The sequence below is a fragment of the Dipodomys merriami genome, unplaced genomic scaffold, assembly GCF_024711535.1.
Source record: "Dipodomys merriami isolate MVZ:Mamm:240054 unplaced genomic scaffold, mDipMer1.0.p SCAF_10, whole genome shotgun sequence".
Lineage (NCBI taxonomy): Eukaryota > Metazoa > Chordata > Mammalia > Rodentia > Heteromyidae > Dipodomys > Dipodomys merriami.
Window position 1 is genome coordinate 14,826,829 of NW_027202271.1, and position 20,453 is coordinate 14,847,281.

Below are 20,453 nucleotides of genomic sequence, written 5' to 3' on the forward strand. Positions count from 1 at the left end.
TTGTTTTGAAATGGCGTTAGATAAAATAAGGGAATAAATAGAGAACGGGCAAGAGGCAGTATGGTGCACCCACGTCACACTGCCAGAGGGAGTTCTAGGGCAGACTCTTCGGGAGGCCGGTCCTCATTCTGCTGGGAGCTCTGCTCTACCCCACAGCCCTCTTCATTGTCTGTGCGGAAAGGGAGGCTTGAGGGGGACCAGGAGGGGCAGAAGTCTTCGTTCTCAGGCTCCTCGGGGTCACAGTCGTCAGGTAATAGCGCATCTAGGGTGGGTGCTTTCCCTACATCTGACTTACAGAGTGCAGCTGGGTCTGTGGGGCTGCAAGCCACCAGTGAGGTAACAGGGAGGGAGAAGACACTCACATCCTTCTCCTTGGGGAAAGAGGCTGTGCCTTCTTCGATACCAGGCTCTCCTTTTACTCCTAGGACTGGCCTCTGCTCTACCTGGTAGTAGACCAGGGGCCCACTGTTCAAGTAGGACGGGTTGTTCACCGTCGAGGCAGATGGGTGGTCCGAGTTCTCAGCAAAACATAGAACAGAGGAGCCGGGGGGCAGCTGAGCCTGGATGAGAATAGGGGCCGTGAGGCCTGGGCACAGCTCTTCAGGCACAGCCAGGGGCTCTTCCAGGATGCACACGCCCAGGCTCTCAATGCTTGAGTCCAGGCTGGCACTGGAACCACTAGAGTCTTCCTCAGCCTTGAGCCGCTCCAGTTCCTCCGCACTCTGCAGGTGCATCACTGCAGTCTCATTCTCAGCGATGAACTCCTGGAAGTCCTGAGTCTCTGAGCCCTGAGCTCCTGTCAGGCTGCAGCTGGCCGTGGGTAAGGGCTCCTCCTCAGGGGCTGCTGGGCGACTCACCTGCCGCTTGCTCTCTAGCTCCAGCTTCATGATGGTGTGGAGGTAATGAGTCCGCACACGGATTGGATTAAACTCTATGCGCCCAGCCATGTTCCCACAGCCATCCCTGGAGCAGCCGCATGGAAAGGACATGCGATCCACCTATAGGAGGCACAAAGAGGTTGAGGCCAGAGGAGATGGACAGATCCAGCAGGGGAGACAGGAGACATTAGTTGGCAAACTCAGGCATTTGATGCCTTCTTACAGTTAAAGCAGCAAAGGGGCCCACACATGACATGCAAGCCCAAGCTAACAGTTGAAATGGGACTTTTCAGACCACATGTGCTTCAACTCCTGCTCAGCCATTAATTATTGGTGTGACCTCAAGAGAGTAGATTATTTCTCCCCAGGGAATTATTTCCTCTTTTAAGTAAGGCGTGGACAAAAATCACATCAGAGGCTCCTTCCAGTTAGAAAGCCCAGAGATACATCTTTGAATACTGACAAATCCAAAAGTGGAAGAAATGCAACTTGCCTTGGGAACTTCCAAAACTTACCTGATTCACAAACACTAAATGGCTAGGCCCAGGCCTACAGCCTTCTACAGTGGCAACAGTAAATGGAAGATCTTGCTAGTCTAAAGCAATAAATACATTTTAGAGAAACTAAACAAAGGTGTCTTAGTTTGCTAGGGCACGAGATGAGGTTCAAACAAATAATGGCCAGCTTTTCTCTATTTGCTTCCCTTTCCTGAAGGCTGCCCAGTTTAGTTCTGGAGCAGTCACAAGATTAACTCACAGTCTACACAGCTAACTGAAAAAGAGATGCTTTCTGTCTCCCTAAATCCCTTTGTACCCCAAAGGGAAAATACATACACACACACATACCAATAGTTAAAAAGTTAAAAATTAAAAACACAAGGAAGCAAAAAGCACAGAGAAATAACACAAATGTCTTCCTATAGTATGAACTTATAGGAATACTACTCCAGTCCCACCGACTGTGTGTGTGTGTGTGTGTGTGTGTGTGTGTGTGTGTGTGTGTGTGTGTGTGTGTGTGTGTGTGTGTGTGTGTGTGTGTGTGTGTGTGTGTGTGTGTGTGTGTGTGTGTGTGTGTGTGTGTTGGTACTAGAGCTTATATTCAGGCCCTCATACTCTCACTTGGCTTTTTCACTCAAGGCTGGTGTTCTACCACTTGAGCCACAAATCCAATTCCAGTCCCACTAATTCTTAGGACTGTTCTGTGAATTGACAGATTCAGTATGATACTTGAGTCTGAGAAAAATTATTTAGCCAGATCTGCTACAGCTAAAAATAACAAAAGGTTGGTTAGGAAAAGTTCAATAAGGACTCAGCATCCACAGTCTAGAGATACATGATGCAGATAAATTTCATTATTTGGGATAGTAGTAATGCTTTTCACTAAAATGTATCTTCCAAAGTCTTTTGTCAGAATGCTGACATAGGAATGACCCTTCCCCTCCAGAAACTGAGGCTTTAAATTCTGCCAGCTCAGGTCTGATCTTGAATTATAGGATCTCCAAGCCATTTTTGACTCTTACAAAGTTGGAGTCGAGGTGTTGTAAGTATTTGCAGGTAGACCCCTCCACAGGCCCCTGCTTCCTTTTATCTTGAGGAAGCAGTCGGAATTCAAGCACAGTTACTAACGTAACCATACACACCTCTGATCTTCCCTTTGCTAACAGCGCTGCTTATCCCCTCTGAGGTAGGAAACATAAAAGGTAAGAGGCACCTCCACAACTTAAGAATCCTGTCATGCTTGTTTCCTTTGTTGGCTGAGGAACCCAAGTACGTTCATAGCTGTGGGGCCCCCATCCTGGGAGGACAGCCTTCCATCTTTACCAGCACCCCCACCACAATCCCCTGGACTTGGTGTAGATTATCTCAGGCTGACTCTGACTGACCTGGCATTTAATCCCAGCCTGGCTACAGGCACATGCTTCTGGGTCACAATACAGCCGACAGTCACATCCACACTCTTCTCGAGACAGTCGGATGGCTCGAAGTTCTTGTTTCTCTTCAGCATCAATTCGGTGGACCCCAGAAGCCCTCAGCAGGGCCCGTCGACGTTTGGTGGGCAGAGGCTGAAGGAAGAAGTAATCATCCACTTCCACGTTTTCCACATCAATATCTTCATCTGAGACGTCATCCAGGGTCAGGCCATCAGCCTCCACTGACTCTACTGTCCCATTCTTGGTCAGCTGCCAAGAGATAGGAAAGGTCAACCTACAGAGTGTTAACACAAGCCTGCTCACAATGATCAGATAGCAGCACTATGTGTTGAATTGCTGCCATCATGGGAAGAAAGGCTCTGTTCCACAGAGAGATGTGAGGGCTGAGAAACTTTAGTTTTTAATTTTCATTTAGCCACTAGTCTCCATGACTAAGCCATCAAACTGGAGAGCACAGATTAAGTGGTAAAACTAGAGCAGAAGGATAGGAATCGTAGGCTGCTCTAAAGTCACCCCATCAACAGGTGAGGCATTGCCTTTCTGGGTCCAAGTTTCTCAGTGGGTGTGGTGGCACATGCCTGTAATCCCAGCTATTTAGGAGGCTAAGGCAGGTAGTCTGTGCAACAAAGCATAATACTGTCTGAAGAAAATTTTATAACCATATTTCACCTTCTCTCTTGGCAGGAAGTTGCTCACAAACATCCCCCACCAATACTCTCAGCCTGACTACTTGATAACAATGGGGGGGGGGAGGAAGGTATATCAACAGGTATTTAAGGGATATACAGATAACCTTGTAAAACATCCTTCAGCTTGTACCTTACAAACCCAAAAACCTACCTTCAGGGTAAAAAGGTGCATTAAAGTATATCCCATAATGTGAACAATTATTTGTGTGTGCAGAAGAGCTGCCTTTCATTAGTCAGATGAAGGGAAAAAAGGCTACTGACTAACAGCTATCAAAGAAAGCCCTTACTTCTATCCCAGAAGAAATGCATTCTCTGTCCTTTCTAATTTTTTTTTAATGTGACTTCAAAAGAAAGGTCTATATAAGGAAGAGTGGCATAAATAATATTGAGTATATTAATCTGGGCAGGAATCTGGGTGTTCTGGGTTGAGATGGACAGAGAGCAGGAAAGGGAATCTCTGAAAGGACAGGCTGAAGACAATCAGTGTCTGAAAGAGTTCTGCAAACTCACTAGAGAATCCAAGAAAATGAGGCCTCACAGTCCCTAGGGCTCTGGAAGCTGCTAGCAGAATGAAAGCCTAGTGACTGAAGTGTTTGGTTTATTTCATCAGACAATAAGCCTAGTGCTAGGAAAGAACTCCTGGGAGAAAGGTGATGCAACAGACCTAAGTAGTAAATCACATACCTGTTTTGTTTTTTTTTTCTTTTTCCTGGGGGTAGGGAGGACTGGTTGAGAAATGCAAAGCAAAGTAGGGCTTCTAGGGGCTTTCCAGTCTATTACTTTTATACTAGGTAGGCCAAGGTACCTTTCTGAAAACCTTAGGATTTGGACCTATATCATTAGGATTGGCTGTCTCCCAAGCACTCTCCCTCCTCCCATTAGAATCTCAAGGCAGGGAGATTAGAAATGCAATAGAAATAATGCATGTAATAGAATTTGTGGTAGAAGTGGCATTTCAAATTAGTGACAAGTCTTCTAGTCACTGGTATTGCAATGGCTGCATATTCTTTAGTTTTGGGAGAAATTTCTGGGAAAGAACAGAATGAATTCTATATGGATAAAACAGCAAAATATAAACATGACAAAACTAAAATATTAGCAGGGAACACAGCTCAAGTGGTGTGTACTTGCTGGCCTGCTTAAGGTTGTAGGTTCAATCTCCAGGACTAATAAAATATTGAGGAAAAAAAGATAGGCACCAGTGGATCATACCTAACTGAGGAGGCTGAGATCTGAGGATCGCAGTTCGAAGCCGGCCTAGGCAGAAAAGACCCTTTATCTCTAGTTAATCACCCCCAAAGCTGGAAGTGGAGTTATGGTTCAAGTGGTAGAGCACTAGCCTTGAGCACAAATGTTCAGAGAAAGTGCCCAGCCTCTGAGTTCAAGTACCCCCTCAAAAAAAATTGAGAAAAATTACATATAATGAAAATGAAGTAACTCCCAAGATGTAAATGGAATGGTCCAAAGGAAAACAAACATTAGATGGTATTTGAGAGATTCAGAATGCATGCGTGTATGTGTGCCAGCTGCCTTCCTTATACACCATTAAAGACGGGGGGTGGGGGGGGGGAGAGAATAAACAACCTGGAAAGGGTAAAGTACAATAATACACCTAGCATCAAGATGTACCAAATACCAGCACTGCTATACTCACTAAACACTCTAAGTAGGAATTTAAATTTCAGTCTTGAGTTTGTCTGGCATTACCTCTAGAATTCCTAGAAGCGGGTCACAACAGGATGGTAACCTGTTTAGAAAAATGACTCTTCTACCAGATTTAGGAGGGAGGGAGGGATTGTTTTTTAGAGAAAGAAAAGAATGCCTTCATTAGAACTGATGAAAAGAGTTATTTGCCCAGCTGTTGCTATAGCAGCAAGAAGGTGACAGAGTTGGTGATGGAATTCCTCAGAAGAAAGGCAAGGCTGAATGTCATTCCAGTTAGAGAAACAGGTGCAAGGCTTTAAGGGCAGGCTGACAGTTCTCAGAGGGAAAGGCATGGGATCTTGTAAGCCTAAATCCTCTTCCACCAGTTCTGTACCTCACTCTTGGTGAATTTCACCTATGACCCTGGAAATAATGCAGCCAGCATGCTTTGGACTAAAACAAACCCACATTTTTTGTTTTGTTTTTCTGTGTTGGGAATGGAACGCATGGATTCATACAATAGGTGAGTGTTCTACCCCTGAACTGCACCTCCAGTCCTGGGGTCCAGGAGACTTATAGAAATGATAGTCATGGACTGGCAAACTGGGTGAAGATAGCAAATGAATGGCTAAAAAGAGCTATCTGTAATAAGTCTTCTCCTAAGCTGAAGAGCTGGTGCTTTATCAGATAGTATGCACTGTATTAGCCAAATCTAAGTAAATATGTAATAATGTTGTTTGCACCAGGAAGATTATCAATCATCTAGGGTCACAGAAACAGCAGGCCCCCTTTCAGAGAAGGTGAAAAATCCTAAATCAGCACTGAGGAAAGAGATAATCTTTTGACAAAATATTTAAAACTGTGCTTCTTGTAAAGCACAGTAGCTCACTCCTTATAATCATTCCTATAATCCCAGCTACTGGAGGAGGCAAAAATAAGGTGGACTGAAGTTCAAGGCCAGGTCAGGCCAACTGTGAGACCCCTATCTCAATCAATATGCCAGGCATGAAGGCATGCCCCTATGATGCCAGCAACATGGGAGGCGTAGGCAGGAGGTGGATATTGTGTTTGGAGGCTGGCCTCATCCAAAAACAAAAGATCCTACCTGAAAAAGAACTAAGCAAAAAACAACAACAACAAAGTCTAAAGGTGTGGCTTAATCTGTCTACTAAGTGTGAGTCCCTAGTTCAAACCCCTGTACTAGGGAGAAAAAAAACAAAACCAACAAAAGAAACAGTATTTTGGAGGGTGGGGGGACGCCCACTTCTTTGGGTTTCCATGGTGACAGACTTAAAATATTTCAGGCATTCACATTTTAAGTGTTTTGTGGTTTTTTGTTTTTTTTTTTTTTTTTTGCTGGTCCTGGGGCAGAACTCAGGGCCTGGGGACTGTCTCTGGACTGCTTTTGCTCAAGGCTAGCACTCTACCACTTGAGCCATAGCACCACTTATGGCTTTTTCTGTGATTAATTGGAGATAAGAGTCTCATGGAGGGGGCTGGGAAGTTGGCTCAGTGGTAGAGCACTTGCCTTGCATGCCAGAAGCCCTGGGTTCGATTCCTCAGCACCATATAAGCAAAAAGAAAAAAGCCAGAAGTGGTGCTGTGGCTCAAGTGGTAGAGTGCTAGCCTTGAGCTGAAGAGCTGAGGGACAGTGCCCAGGCCCAGAGTTCAGGCCCCACAACCGGACCCAAAAAAAAAAAAGAGTCTCATGGACTTTTCTGCCTGGGATGGCTTAGAACCATGATCTTCAGATCTTAGCCCAAGTAGCTAGGATTACAGGTATAAGCCAAGCCACCAGTACCGGGCCATTTTAAGATTTAAAAAAAAAAAAATTGTTGCAGCCGGGCGCTGGTGGCTCACGCCTGTAATCCTAGCTACTCAGGAGGCTGAGATCTGAGGATCGCGGTTCAAAGCCAGCCCGGGCAGGAGAGACCGTGAGACTCCTATCTCCAATAAACCACCAGAAAACCGGAAGTGGCGCTGTAGCTCAAGTGGTAGAGTGCTCGCCTTGAGCTGAAGAGCTGAGGGACAGCGCCCAGGCCCAGAGTTCAAGCCCCACGACAGACAAAAAAAAAAAAAATTGTTGCCTGTAATGGTAGTTACTGGGGAGACTGAGGTCTAAGGATCTAAGGATTGTGATTCGAAGCCAGCCCAGGCAGAAAAGTCCCTGTAAGACTATTATCTCTAATTAATCACTCAAAAAACTGAAGTGGTGCTGTGGCTCAAGTGGTAGAGCACTAAACCTTGAACACAAAGAGGCTCAGGAATAGTGCCCAGGCCCACAACTGAGAAAAAAAAAAAAAAAAGGCTGGCTTGGAACTAGTGGCTCATGCTTGTCTAATGCTTGTAATCCTAGCTACTCAAGAGGCTGAGAGCTGAGCAGTTCAAAGCCAGCCATGGCAAGAAAGTCTGAGACTCTTAACTCCAATTAAGCACACATACACACAAAAGGCAGGAAGCAGCACTTGGCACAAGTGGGAAAATGCTAGCCTTGAGCAAAAGAGCTCAGGGATAGAGCTTAGGCATGAAATTCAAGCCCCAGAACCAGCAAAAAAAAATGTTGCAGGGGGCTGGGAAGATGGCTCAGTGGTAGAGCGCTTGCCTTGCATGCCTGAGGCCCTGGGTTCGATTCCTCAGCACCACATAAGCAAAAAGAAAAAAGCCGGAAGTGGCGCTGTGGCTCAAGTGGTAGAGCGCTAGCCTTGAGCTGAAGAGCTGAGGGACAGCGCCCAGGCCCAGAGTTCAGGCCCCACGACTGGACCCAAAAAACAAACAAACAAACAAAAAATGTTGCAGGGATAGTGGATAAGCAGGGGAAGGCATTTTGCTATCTCTAACAGAAATCCTCTAAAAGATGACAAGAAAGGCTCAGAGGCTCAGATTGAGATTTGACTGCAGATCTGACACTTATTCCAAAAAGGTGAAATCTCTAAGTACCAAGAATAAATTTAAAAATAAATAAATGGACAGGAATTGGAGGTATGGCTCAAGTGCAGAGTGTCAGCCCTGAGTGAAAAAGCCAAGCAAGAGCAGTGAAAGGCCCAGAGTTTAAGCCCCAGTATCAGTATTGTTGTGTATTAACAACAAAAAACAATGGGTAGCCCAGCATGGCAACACAACCCTGTATGTAACTTAACACCTAGGTGTTTGAAGCAGGAGAAATGTGAATTGGAAACCACCTTCTCATATATATAAATGGTTAGTTCCAACCCAGCCTGGGCTACAATGAGACTGTCTCAAAAAAAAATATGCATGCATACATATAAACATATAAATGGGCCTTTCCCACTTTGCTGAGGCATAGGGAAAGTACCAGACTCCTTAATCACCTTCATTTTCTTGGCATGGAGTTTCTCCTCCTTCAGGTGCTCACGAAGAATCTCTCGATGGTTCACCTCCTGTTCTTGTGCAAACTCACAGAGTGTGTAGCTGCGTACAGAGTTATGGCGCTGGGCCATGCCCAGAGAGCTACCGCCCTGGCTGGGCACACTGGTGAAACCCTGGCGCCTGGCAAAGTAGTATACAGTCACCTGGTCAAAGCGCACATTCTTCCTCCGTAGCTGTTTCTGCCGCTTCAGGATGGATGTGGCTGAAGGGAGCAGAGACAAGGTCATTAACTCAGACATGGCCTGTTGAGGGCCCTCCCCCTTTCTTAAGCATGAGGCCCTTAAACTCTTTCCCACATTTGTGTTGCCTGTCCCTACAGAACTTTCTAGTTTTTTTCAAATCATAAATGCACAGTTGGTAGGGTCCTTGAACTCAGCTGGTTCATACCACTGCCTCAAGACTAACTTCATCTAAATAGATGGCCACAAAAATCTATTTTTAGACAGCAACTGGGAAGAGGACAGCTAGGTAGTCTTTTCAGGATGTAACAATCAATAGCTTCACTAGTTACATGAGGCAATTTAATTAAAATTACGAAGATTTAAAAATTCAGCTCCTCAGTTACACTGACAATATTTCAAGTGCTCATGGGCCACATACAGCTAATGGCTACCAATGGACAAGGTAGATAAGGAAAGTTTTTATCATGACATTAAATTATACTGGACAATATAGACAGACATACAGAGAAGATAATACTCCCACCCCAACCCCCTATAGTCATCTAGATAGTCTACTGTTATAGCATGAAAGCAATCACAGACAATGGTGTGACTGTATTCCAATAAAAGTTTATTTATAAAAATAGGTAGTGGGGGCTGGGAAGGTGGCTCAGTGGCAGAGTGCTTGCCTTGCATGCCTGAGGCTCTGGGTTCGATTCCTCAGCACCACATAAGCAAAAAGAAAAAAGCCGGAAGTGGCGCTGTGGCTCAAGTGGTAGAGCGCTAGCCTTGAGCTGAAGAGCTGAGGGACAGCACCCAGGCCCAGAGTTCAGGCCCCATGACTGGACCCAAAAAAAAAAAAAAAATAGGTAGTGGGTCAGATTTGGTCATGGGCAAAATAAGACCAGAACTTCTTTGTGTGTGTGTGTGTGTGTGTGTGTGTGCATGGTACTTTGGCTTTAACTCAGGGCTTAGGCACTGTCCCTTAGTTTTTTTGCTCAAGGCTGGTGCTCTACCACTTAAGCCACAGCTTCACTTCTGGCTTTTTGATGGTTAAATGGGAGATAAGAGTCTCACGGACATTCCTACCCAGGTAGCTTCAAACTAGGATCCTCAGATCTCAGCCTCCTGAGTAGCTAGGACTACAGGTGTGAGCCACTGGTGCCTGGCCTGTCATCATATTTAAAATGCCAAAGAAGCCGGGCGCTGGTGGCTCACGCCTGTAATCCTAGCTACTCAGGAGGCTGAGATCTGAGGATCGTGGTTCAAAACCAGCCCGGGCAGGAGAGACCGTGAGACTCCTATCTCCAATAAACCACCAGAAAACCAGAAGTGGCGCTGTAGCTCAAGTGGTAGAGTGCTCGCCTTGAGCTGAAGATCTGAGGGACAGCGCCCAGGCCCAGAGTTCAAGCCCCACGGCCAACAACAAAAAAAAAAAAAGCCAAAGAACTATTTGAACTATAAAATGAAGAAATCTAGAGGTAGACCAGCTGTCCAGTCAGTAGCACTTGTGTCCTGCTACAGCAATATTTCCTGAAATTCTAGGGGAGTTTGTCGGGGAAAAGGATGAACGTCTGAACTCCCATTCGAGGAACCCACAAACCATGATGTACTTAAAATCAGCTGGAGTAAGTCACACTTCAGTCTATGCTCTTGGAGCGATGAGGTATTCCAAGAGCAAGAAAAGATGACCTGGGCAAATCCTCAACTGGACAGAAGCAGTCTCAAGCTGTAATGACTCTCTGCTTGGGGAATGTGGGGGACCAAGCAGGGAGGAATGGCTCACTCACGTGTGAAGCTGGTGGTTGTGGGAGGATTGAGGCTGTCGCAGCTGTCAGCACTGTCACTGCTGGAGATCTCATCGTCGGAGTTGGAAACTGATGAGCCCACATCCACATCATCAAACTTCCTCTTGAGACCAGAGCCCGTGAATGCATCCATTGGGTTTCAGAGGGTTTCCTTGTGGAGCCTACCGCGCTGGTTCCAAAGCTCCTGCTCACCACCACTTAACCAGATGCATTAGGATTCTGCCCAAGGGAAAAAAGGTGTCACCATTCCTGTCCTAAGACAGGACCCCTTTCTAAGTCTACACACACAGCTCTCAAACTGAAGAAAACGCATTTGACCCAGCACCAACATCTGGTTTCTCTACTGATTCCAGCCAACATTTTCCTACTCTCCCTTCAGTCCCTTCAGTCCCAATCCCTCTTATAATGATATGAGTAGCCACAGCTCTCTTCCTTTTGGAGGGAAGGCCTAGGGTTCAAATCCAGCTGGGCTTAGGCATCTTTAGCCCAGACTAACAGACACTGTTCCAGTTACACAGGAGAGCTCTCCAAGGACCCAATTGGAGGAGCCGGGGATCAAAGGCAGAATTAGGCTTTGCCTAAACATAAGTTAGACCCAATTATTTTTCCTAGTGATAATATAGCTTGGCATTCCCCAAAGTATGTATCTTAAATACACTAGTTACATGGATATTAATAGCTTTTACACAAAAATAGGACTGCTATGTCATAATAATCAGTTTAGAAAACTGCTTAGAGCAGAACCGCTTAGAGGCTTTTAATATACTAATGAGCATGGTGAACGCTGGGAGAAAACCCAGAAAGCAGTTTCACAAACCTGATTGTGGAACCTACTGTTTCCAAAGTATGTGAGGGGGCAGATAATCTCTGGAACACACTTTGGGAAATATTGCTTCAAGCTTTTAATTTTAAAGGGCATCCACAGTCAGGAAAACCCTTGACCCAGATCTTCACAAGTGTGAAGAGTCTCACCAGGGTCCTCAAAAGGGCAAATGTAGTACTAAAGAAAAGGATTCAAGATTAGAATCTACACTAGCTTCAAAACCCAGAAACTGAGTAAGGTGCTGGCTGGTGGCCTGTAATCCTAGCTACTCAGGAGGCTGAGATCTGAGGGTGGTGGTTCAAAGTCAGTCCAGGCAGGAAAGTCTCTGAGACTCTTATCTCCAATAAACCACTAGAAAACCGGAAGTGGTGCTGTGGCTCAAGTGATAGAGCACTAACCTTGAGCTGAAGAGCTCAAGGTCAGCGCCCAAGTCCAGAGTTCAAGCCCCACGACTGTCAAAAACAAAAAACAAGAAACTGGGACTTGGGGCTGTACCACAGTTGTAGAATGTTTGCCTAGCATACACAAGGCACTGGGTTCAATTCCCAGCACTACAAATTTAAAAAAATAAAAAAAAAAATCTTTCACAATCTCACACTGGCCTAGCATCATCATCATCATCATCATCATCATCATCATCATCATCATCGTCAATGTGAGAGAAACATAGCTTTATAATTTCTGCCCTTTTAAAAGGAAACAGTAAAAAAAAAAAATAGTAAAAGAACGGATAATTTACTGTTTACAGCAATATTGCAGACAGTGTTTCAACATGCTATCATGCAACAAGGAAATCTGAAAGCTCATTTCCCAGGTTCAAGTCTTTCTCCTCTGTCTTTGGACTTGAGTTACAGGAGGACACAATTCTGCCCAAGAGGAATGCTGTGCAGACCAAAGCCGCATGTGATGAGGTATGAAGAAGCCTCCTTTGCTTTGCCTCAGTAATGCCAGAATCACCCCAGACTATGATCTCACTAGTTGCTAATTATGCAGCAGGAATAACAACACTGCCCAGAACTACTGGGCTGCATTACTGCAGAGCAACTACTGTAGTGGCAAGAAGTACCTGCTACAGAGTTGTTTTTTCTAAACTATGTCTCCTGGAAGCAATTTAGATCAGTTCTACAAAGTCAACCAGATCTAAGAAGTATTTTAGAGAACATAATTCCTAATCTATCTACTCAGATCATGACAATTTCTGTATTCAAGTCACAGATGTACCTAAAGACTTCAGCCGTCCTAAGTCTCAGACAAACACATTCCTCAGATAAATTTGGCCAGGGAGGGGGAAAAAAAATCAAGCACTTGCTAAGAATTATAATTAAATTTTAAAATAAATCCAAAATACGAGTTGTGTTTTTCAGGCTACTGATCAGAGGTCACATTCTTAGGACATGGTAAGAATGGAGAGTGCCAAGGACATTTTATGGGTTAGGATTTTTAGCTGGCTAACAAATTTCTCATTCTGTCCTATTATTGGGTGCATGGGCACAGGGCAACACCCTTGTAATTGAGTACACGTGAGTACAATGAAAACAAAGAGAAATGTTGATACTGAATTTAATTTTTCCTTCTCACTTAATACCTTATCAACCACAGGAGAAATCAATGAGCAGAAAATCTGCTTTCTCAAAAAGGGATTAAATCCTTCTTCAGTTTTAATGAAGTTATAGGTTCTTTCTCTGCTAGCAATTACTAGAAAGGGGGCTTTATTCTCACCCTGGAAGCATGCAAGGATTTCTGGTTAGAAGAAAATGTGCAGTCCTCTAATTTCCTCAGTTGTCCCTTTGCTTCTGGTGGTATGGGGTTTCTTTGAAAATTGTGTGTGTGTGTGTGTGTGTGTGTGTGTGTGTGTGTGTGTGTCTGTCTGTCTGTCTGTCTGTGCCCATCCTGGGGCTTAGACTCTGGGCTTGGGTGCTGTCCCTTAGCTTTTTTTCACTCAAGGCCAGTGCTCTACCACTTGAGCCACACACTTCCAGCTTTCTGGTGGTTAATTGAAGAGTGGACTTTCCTGACCAGGCCAGCTGACTTTGAACTGAGTCACACGTAAATGTGCATTTGTTCCAAAATCATCTTATTACTAAAATTTTACACCACCTTATCACAGTGGTCCTCAAAGTATCATTTCTCTTTAGGTTACTTTTTGTGCTCTTGAATGTAACAAGGGTTATAAACTACTTGTTTCAATCTCTCCTGGTCTTTTTTCCTATGCCTTCTCTACCTCTGCGGCTGGAATAATGGTCTCTATGCAATAATGAGGTAGATAGGGAAGTAGGATAAAAGATAAAGATATTAAACTTAGGAGAAAAATTTCCTTAGGCTGATAACAATCAGATCTACATGGGTTACGAAAGGGCTGGGGATATAGCTCAATGGTAGAGCACTTGTATAACATAGATGAGGACTTAAGACCCTCAGCACCACAAAAACAAGCAAAAAAATATTTAATCAACTTGGATAGTACTTTGGAAATTTTTCTCCTACTTTAGCTCTCTTCATCTTACCTAGACCTATCTGCATCACTTTCTCTGAAATTAATTCCATTAGTTATTTTTAGTTGCATTTACCATTCCTTGACAACCAATGTAATAATATAAGTTGACATTTCAATTCCACTCTCCTTAGCCAACTCTTTGATGCAAATTTTACTTGTTTATGGGCACCAAAAACAAACCACTCACCCACTTCCATAGTGACCTGAAGAAATCTTTTTTCTTTTTCTCTTATTCTAGTGTCAGCTATAATAGATTCCATGCTTTTTAATTCATCAAACTCATCTTTAATAGAAGCCAATCATTCCCATCTCTCTCAAATATTCAATGGTAGAGGATCAATGCTATATTCAAGGGATACAATTGTAAGTTATACTCTACGCACTTTATTTATTTATTTTTTTTCTTTTTGGGTCCGGTCATGGGGCCTGAACTCTGGGCCTGGGCACTGTCCCTCAGCTCTTCAGCTCAAGGCTAGCGCTCTACCACTTGAGCCACAGCGCCACTTCCGGCTTTTTTCTTTTTGCTTATGTGGTGCTGAGGAATCGAACCCAGGGCCTCTGGCATGCAAGGCATGCGCTCTACCACTGAGCCACCTTCCCAGCCCACTCTACACACTTTAAAATAAAGTTGAGCTAGAATAACATAGAGAAATAAAGATGAGACCAGAATTCTGTACTGATAACTGACAGTTAATTGTCGAAAGGACCAACTCAAACAAAGGCTTTTGCTCAAATAATGTATCTCTCTGTAAAAGCTTTGAAATGTTAAGTGAAATGAAAATCAGTTGATATTTTCTGACTACATGCCTTTAGTCTTAAAGAGTATCTAGCTGATTTCCCAAGAGTATATGAAATAGTTCAGATCTACCATATATAGAAGACATTCAGTTAATACCAAATAACACTAGCATGTATAGCCGGGTGCCAGTGGCTCACTCCTGTAATCCTAGCTACTGAGGAAGCTGAGATCTGAGGATCACGGTTCAAAGCCAGCCTGGGCAGAAAAGTCTGTGAGATTCATCTCTAATTAATGACTAGAAAACTGGAAGTGGCGATGTGGCTCAAGCGGTAGAGCGCTTGCCATGAGCTGAAGAGCCCAGGGAATAAGCGCCCAAGCCCAGAGTTCAAGCCCCACGACCGACAAAGAAAAAAAAACAATAACAACAACAACAAAAACTAGCATGTATATTTGGGGGGGACAGTTGTGGGGGCTGAACTCTGGGCCTGGGCGCTATCCCTTAGCTCCTCAGCTCAAGGCTAGCACTTTACCATGTGAGCCACGGCACCACTTCCAGCTTTTTCTGCTTATGTGGTGCTTAGGAATTGAACCCAGGGCCTCATGCATGCAAGGCAAGCACTCTACCACTGATCCACATGTGTATTTTAGGACTAGATCTAAGTTTCTTCAGTCCTAGAAGATTCCTATAACTACCAAAACCAACCAACCAATGATCAGCACATGTAAGACTACTAGGAGAGATAGCCAAGGGGGAAAAAAAATCTGTGGAAGCAGAATGTATATGCAAAGTTTAGGTAATGTAAGCCTATTAAAAGTCTCAAATAAAAAGAAAGAGAAGCTGGGTGCCGATGGCTCATGCCTATAATCCTAGCTACTCAGGAAGCTGAGATCTGAGGATCATGGTTCAAAGCCAGCTCGGGCAGAAAAGCCCGTGAGACTCTGATCTCCAATAAACCACTAGAAAATCGGAAGTGGCACTGTGGCTCAAGAGGTAGAGCACTTGCCTTGAGCTGAAGAGTGCAGGGACAGTCCTCAGGCCCAGAGTTCAAGCCTCACGACCGACAAAAAAAAAAGAGAAAGTAGACGAGAGGAAGGGGAGGGGAGGGAGGAAGGGGAGGGGAGGGAGGAGGAGAGGGAGGGAGGGAGAAAGAAAAGGAAGGAAGGAAGACATCTTACAGGAGAAAGGATTTTCAATGAACTGGAACCCAATCTCCTGTTAAAGGACAAGGGACTCAAATCTCTAGTAAGATTGTCACAGACACCCAGCGGGGTTTTCCTTTTTGCTTATGTGGTGCTGAGGAATCGAACCCAGGGCCTCATGCATGCAAGGCAAGCGCTCTACCACTGAGCCACCTTCCCAGCCCCCCAGTGGGGTTTAAAGAAAGGCAGGCTTAGCCGGGTGCTGGTGGCTCACGCCTGTAATCCTAGCTACTCAGGAGGCTGAGATCTGAGAATCACAGTTCAAAGCCAGCCCGGGCAGGAAAGCCCGTGAGACTCTTATCTCCAATAAACCACCAGAAAACTGGAAGTGGCGCTGTGGCTCAAGTGGTAGAGAGCTTGCCTTGAGCTGAAGAGCTGAGGGACAGTGCCCAGGCCCATAGTTCAAGCCCCACGACTGACCAAAAAAAAAAAAAAAAAAAAGAAAGGCAGGCTTGTTACTAAGTTTTATGATGAACCTGAATAAGATGATGGCATGCCCTGTTTCCCTTTTACAAGATACTATAGTATGGTTGATTATCAAATACTACAACTTTCATGCATCCGGATGTCCTCTTATCACCAGGACCATGAACTCACAAATAACTCAAGTGAAAAACTCCTGTTTAAGGTAGGTATTTAAAAGAAACTCCCTCCCCCTATTTGCCCATTCAACTAACAAGGTTAGAATTTGGCTCTGCATGTCTAAACTACCATCGTGGGGAGGCCACAAGATCCTTGAGGTAAAACTAGAACATGATGCTGCATTAACTCTCAAGGATAGCCCGTCATTTATAATTGTGGCACACATCAACATTGTGGCTTTGGAGAACTGCAAGATGGGAAGCCAGTAAAAGAAAATCCGAAAGAACTATGGCTTCGCCGTGAACTGAACACTGTAGGACAAGGGGACAGTGTTGTGTCGTGGGGATAACTTCTAACATTTCATACTGAAGAATGGTTTGTGTTGTCACACTGCCGCTGTAAACCCCTTTAAAACGATGAATCGAAACCACAGTACTAAAATGGATGGATAGCAGTCGGCTGCGTGTTTGGGCCGGGGGTGGGGAATCAAACTAAGCAACCAGGGCAAATGATGCTTTCATTTTTACACACAACGCCAGAAAAAGAAGAAGAAGAAAAAAAAATGAGAGGCATCAGGAATCGAGGCTGAAGGATCATGTCAAGTCACCAGTTCCCTTTAAATAACCACTAGCGGTGAAACCCTTCAGCTCTCGACCCATTTCTCTGTTTCCTGCTAACCTTCCCGCTCATTTCAATGTCTGCAGCCCCTACACAGCCTTCCCCATCCCTTCCTGCCGGCTACTCACAAATTCCCAGCCACTCCTCCCACATTTTCCCCGATTCCCCCTCCCCTTCCTTCACTTCCCTCCATCCTACATCACTCCCCACTCCACCCGCAAGCCTGCCGGCTCCCAGAGCCGCCCATCCGTCTCCCTCGAGGTGCCCCCCGCAGCTCCGCGCCCGCGACCTCCGTGCCCCTCGCTCTCCTGACTCTTCCCGCGGCGCCCTCGCTCCCCGCCCCCCGACCGCTCCGCTCCGTGCTTCCCTCATCTCTGACCCCTCCATCACCCGGCTCGGGACCGGACCGCTCCTCCACAGCCGCCCGAGGGTCGATCCCGAGTCAGGACGAGGCGGCGCCCTCCGCCCCGCACCCCCAGGCCCATTACCGGCCCCGCCGCGGCTGCCTCCTCCCGTGATGGTCTCTGCCACCCCCGCCGCCGCCGCCGCCGTCGCCCCAGCCCGGGTAGGAAAGGACGGAGGAACGAGCGAGTCCCGGGCACCGCGGCGACGGTCGGGGAGCTCTCAGGGCGGCAGGGTGGGAGGGAGGGTGAATGGGCCGGCCGGCCGGCAGGCGTGGGGGGGGGGGGGGGGGGTGAGCGGGCGGCTCCGACAACTCCGGAGCCCCTGGCAGCAGAAGGCCAGAACCGCCCCGGCTCCGGCTAACAATAGGCTCCGGCCGCAGAGCTCGGGCTCTTATATGCGCCGGCACGTCCTGGCTGGGACGTGGGGCACGCCGGGAAATGTAGTCTACATTCTATCTTCACGCCCGTTGCATGCCGGAAGTTGGAGGCGGTGAGTGCCGCAAAGCATAAGCCGGCAGGCGGAACCACGCCAGTTACGGACCCCGGAAAGAAAAGTGAGGTGTGGCTGCGGCGTTTTGAAGCGGAAAGGCAGGTGACCCATTCCTCAGCTACCCATCGTGAATGACTGAGCTGATTCCCCTGTGAAGTTCCCCTTTTCCTTTCTCCAGGACCCCATTTCCACGCCCAACGTGGTTGTCCTTAGCTTTATAACGATTTGCTGGAGCCTGCACTGAGTTATAAAGAAATGACAGGCAATCGCTTAAGTAACCATCTACCTTTATGATTAAACTGACTTAAGCGGTGTACTTTGTTGTTGTTATTGTCGGTTGTGATGCCTGAACTCTGGGCTTGGGCACTGTCCCTCAGCTCTTCAGCTCAAGGCCAGTGCTCCACCACTTGAGCCACAGCGCCATTTCCGGCTTTTTTTGTTTGTTTGTTTGTTTATGTGGTGCTGAGGAATTGAACCCAGGGCCTCATGCATGCAAGGCAAGCGCTCTACCACTGAGCCACCTTCCCAGCTCCGTAACGCTTTATTTCTTTAGAGGAAAATTCCTTAGAGTCTGAGCGTCCTAATTTTGCAACCCACCTTTAAGTTGGTTAGGAAAAAAAACACAAAAACGAAGAAGTAAAAAAATCTGGGTATGTCCTTTAGATCCTTCCTCTTTCACTGACAATCTATCACCTTATTTTAACTTTTTCCCTCCTGTGTTTTACCACTCTGGCCTTGTAGTTTGAATCAGTGCTCCTACCTCAGGGCCTTTTGCCTGCTTCATACTTAACTCCTTCAATTTGTTCTAATGTCTCCATATCAGAAAATTCCATAAATAAATGTACACATACATATGTATGCATATATATACATACATACCTGTGTCTCTATCATCTACCTACCTACCTACCTACCTACCTGTCTATCTGATGGGGATTCACTATGCAGTGCAAGTTGACATGGAACTCATTATGTTTCTGCCTCTGAGTGCTGAGACATTAGCCATATTTTCTTTTTTTTTTTTCATTATTTAGAGAATACTTTATTAGTTTCTGTAATCAAACCCACGTAGATAAGACCTTACATATTTAATACAGTGCGTTTACCCCTGTACAAATGGAAAAAAATTAAGTTTAACATTTCTAGACCAATATGGTTAGCCATATTTTCAAGATAATGGTTCTCCTTAGTTTCTGTCTCTTGTTTTATATTTCCCAAGCTTTATTATCTGATGTGTGTGTGTGTGTGTGTGTGTGTGTGTGTGTGTGTGTGTGTGTGTGTGTGTGTGTGTGTGTGTGTGTGTGTGTGTGTGTGTGTGTGTGTGTGTGTGTGTGTGTGTGTGTGTGTGTGTGTGTGTGTGTGTGTGGTTTTTGGTATTCACTCACTTGACCAAATTCCATGAGACAAAGGAATTGTTTTGTCTACTGTGTTCTCAGAATCCAGTACAAAATCCAGTATTTGGATGTTTGGGGACACAGTACCTATCTATGGATAGATGGATGAATAGCAGAACTTATTTATTTTGGGCTGGTACTGGGGCTTGAACTCAGTGCCTGGGCATTGTCTCATAGCTTTTTTGCTCAAGGCTAGTGCACCTACCACTTGAACCATACCTCTACTTCTGGCTTTTTGGTGGTTAATTGGAGATACAAGTCTCATGGACTTCTCTACCCAGGCTGACTTTGAACCATAAGCCTCAAGTCACAACCTCCAGAATAACTACGATTACAAGCATGAGCTACTGGTGTCTGGCAAATTCAGATCAGATGTTTCTAGGGCTGGGAATGTAGCTTAGTGGTAGAGTACTTGCCTAGCATGCATGAGGCCCTGGGTTCAATCCCCCAGCACCCCATAAACAGAAAAAGCCCGATGTGGAGCTGTGGCTCAAGTGGTAGAGTGCTAGTCTTGAGCAAAAGAAGCCCAGGGACAGTGCCCAAGCCCTGAGTTCAAGCCCCAGGATTGGCAAAAGAAAAAAAAAAGTTGTTTCTAAATCTGTGGATTTTTCATTGCAGCCCAGACATTCTGAAACCAAATCCACTGGCTACCAACACATCTGTCTCACCTTTAGAATTGTGAGGTTCAGTGGCTTAGGGAAAAAAAATGCCAAGAACTCACTTTTTTCTCTAGAGATGACATTGGAGACTCCAAATGGCTAGGATACACTGATGCAAAATAAATCACAAAAAAAGCAGTCCTTAGGCTATCATGCACTAATCTTCTGATGAAATATAGAGGTAATAGGATAGGTGAGCAAGCACATAGATCCTGGAGCCAGACTGGCCTGAATATAAACCTATTTTTCCACTTGTGTGGTACAGCCCTGGGCAAACTTCTCTTAGCTTCTTCATCTGCAAAATTAGGCTATCAGTATGTTTTTCACTGGAGTTTGTGAAGGTTAAATATTACAAGATGTGTTTTTAAAATAGGTGCTTCTGCTCATGTCAAACAGATATTCTGCAGTATTGGTATATATACATATATTTTAATCAGTCATGGGGCTCGAACTCTGGGCTTGGGTGCTGTCCCTGAGCTCTTTAGCTTAAGGCCAGTGCTCTACCACTTGAGCCACTGCACCACTTCCAGTTTTCTGGTGGTTAAATGGAGAT

The 20,453-nt window shown here is 45.4% G+C and overlaps 1 protein-coding gene across 2 annotated transcripts; it reads right to left on the minus strand.

The window, feature by feature from the left end:
* Positions 1-30: 30 nt before the first annotated feature.
* Csrnp2 (cysteine and serine rich nuclear protein 2) lies at positions 31-17,639 on the minus strand. 2 transcript variants are annotated; one of them, XM_070041108.1, is made up of 5 exons: positions 17,442-17,639; positions 10,480-10,716; positions 8,471-8,730; positions 2,761-3,057; positions 31-998 (listed from the first exon to the last, which is right to left on the minus strand). In XM_070041108.1, the coding sequence occupies exons 2-5, from the start codon at positions 10,628-10,630 to the stop codon at positions 75-77; spliced, it is 1,632 nt and encodes a 543-aa protein (XP_069897209.1). In that variant the 5' UTR covers positions 10,631-10,716; positions 17,442-17,639; the 3' UTR covers positions 31-74. The 2 variants fall into 2 exon arrangements, with proteins under 2 accessions (XP_069897209.1, XP_069897216.1); XM_070041115.1 differs by lacking the exon at positions 17,442-17,639 and adding an exon at positions 14,002-14,262.
* Positions 17,640-20,453: the final 2,814 nt, after the last annotated feature.

Excerpts from the sequence above, each read along its gene's own strand:
- Csrnp2 (XM_070041108.1), bottom strand. The coding sequence starts at position 10,630 with ATGGATGCATTCACGGGCTCTGGTCTCAAGAGGAAGTTTGATGATGTG. Across the intron at positions 8,731-10,479 it reads CACAACCACCAGCTTCACAC|CCACATCCATCCTGAAGCGG; the intron begins GTGAGTGAGCCA and ends TGCTCCCTTCAG. Across the intron at positions 3,058-8,470 it reads TCCATGCCAAGAAAATGAAG|CTGACCAAGAATGGGACAGT; the intron begins GTGATTAAGGAG and ends ATCTCTTGGCAG.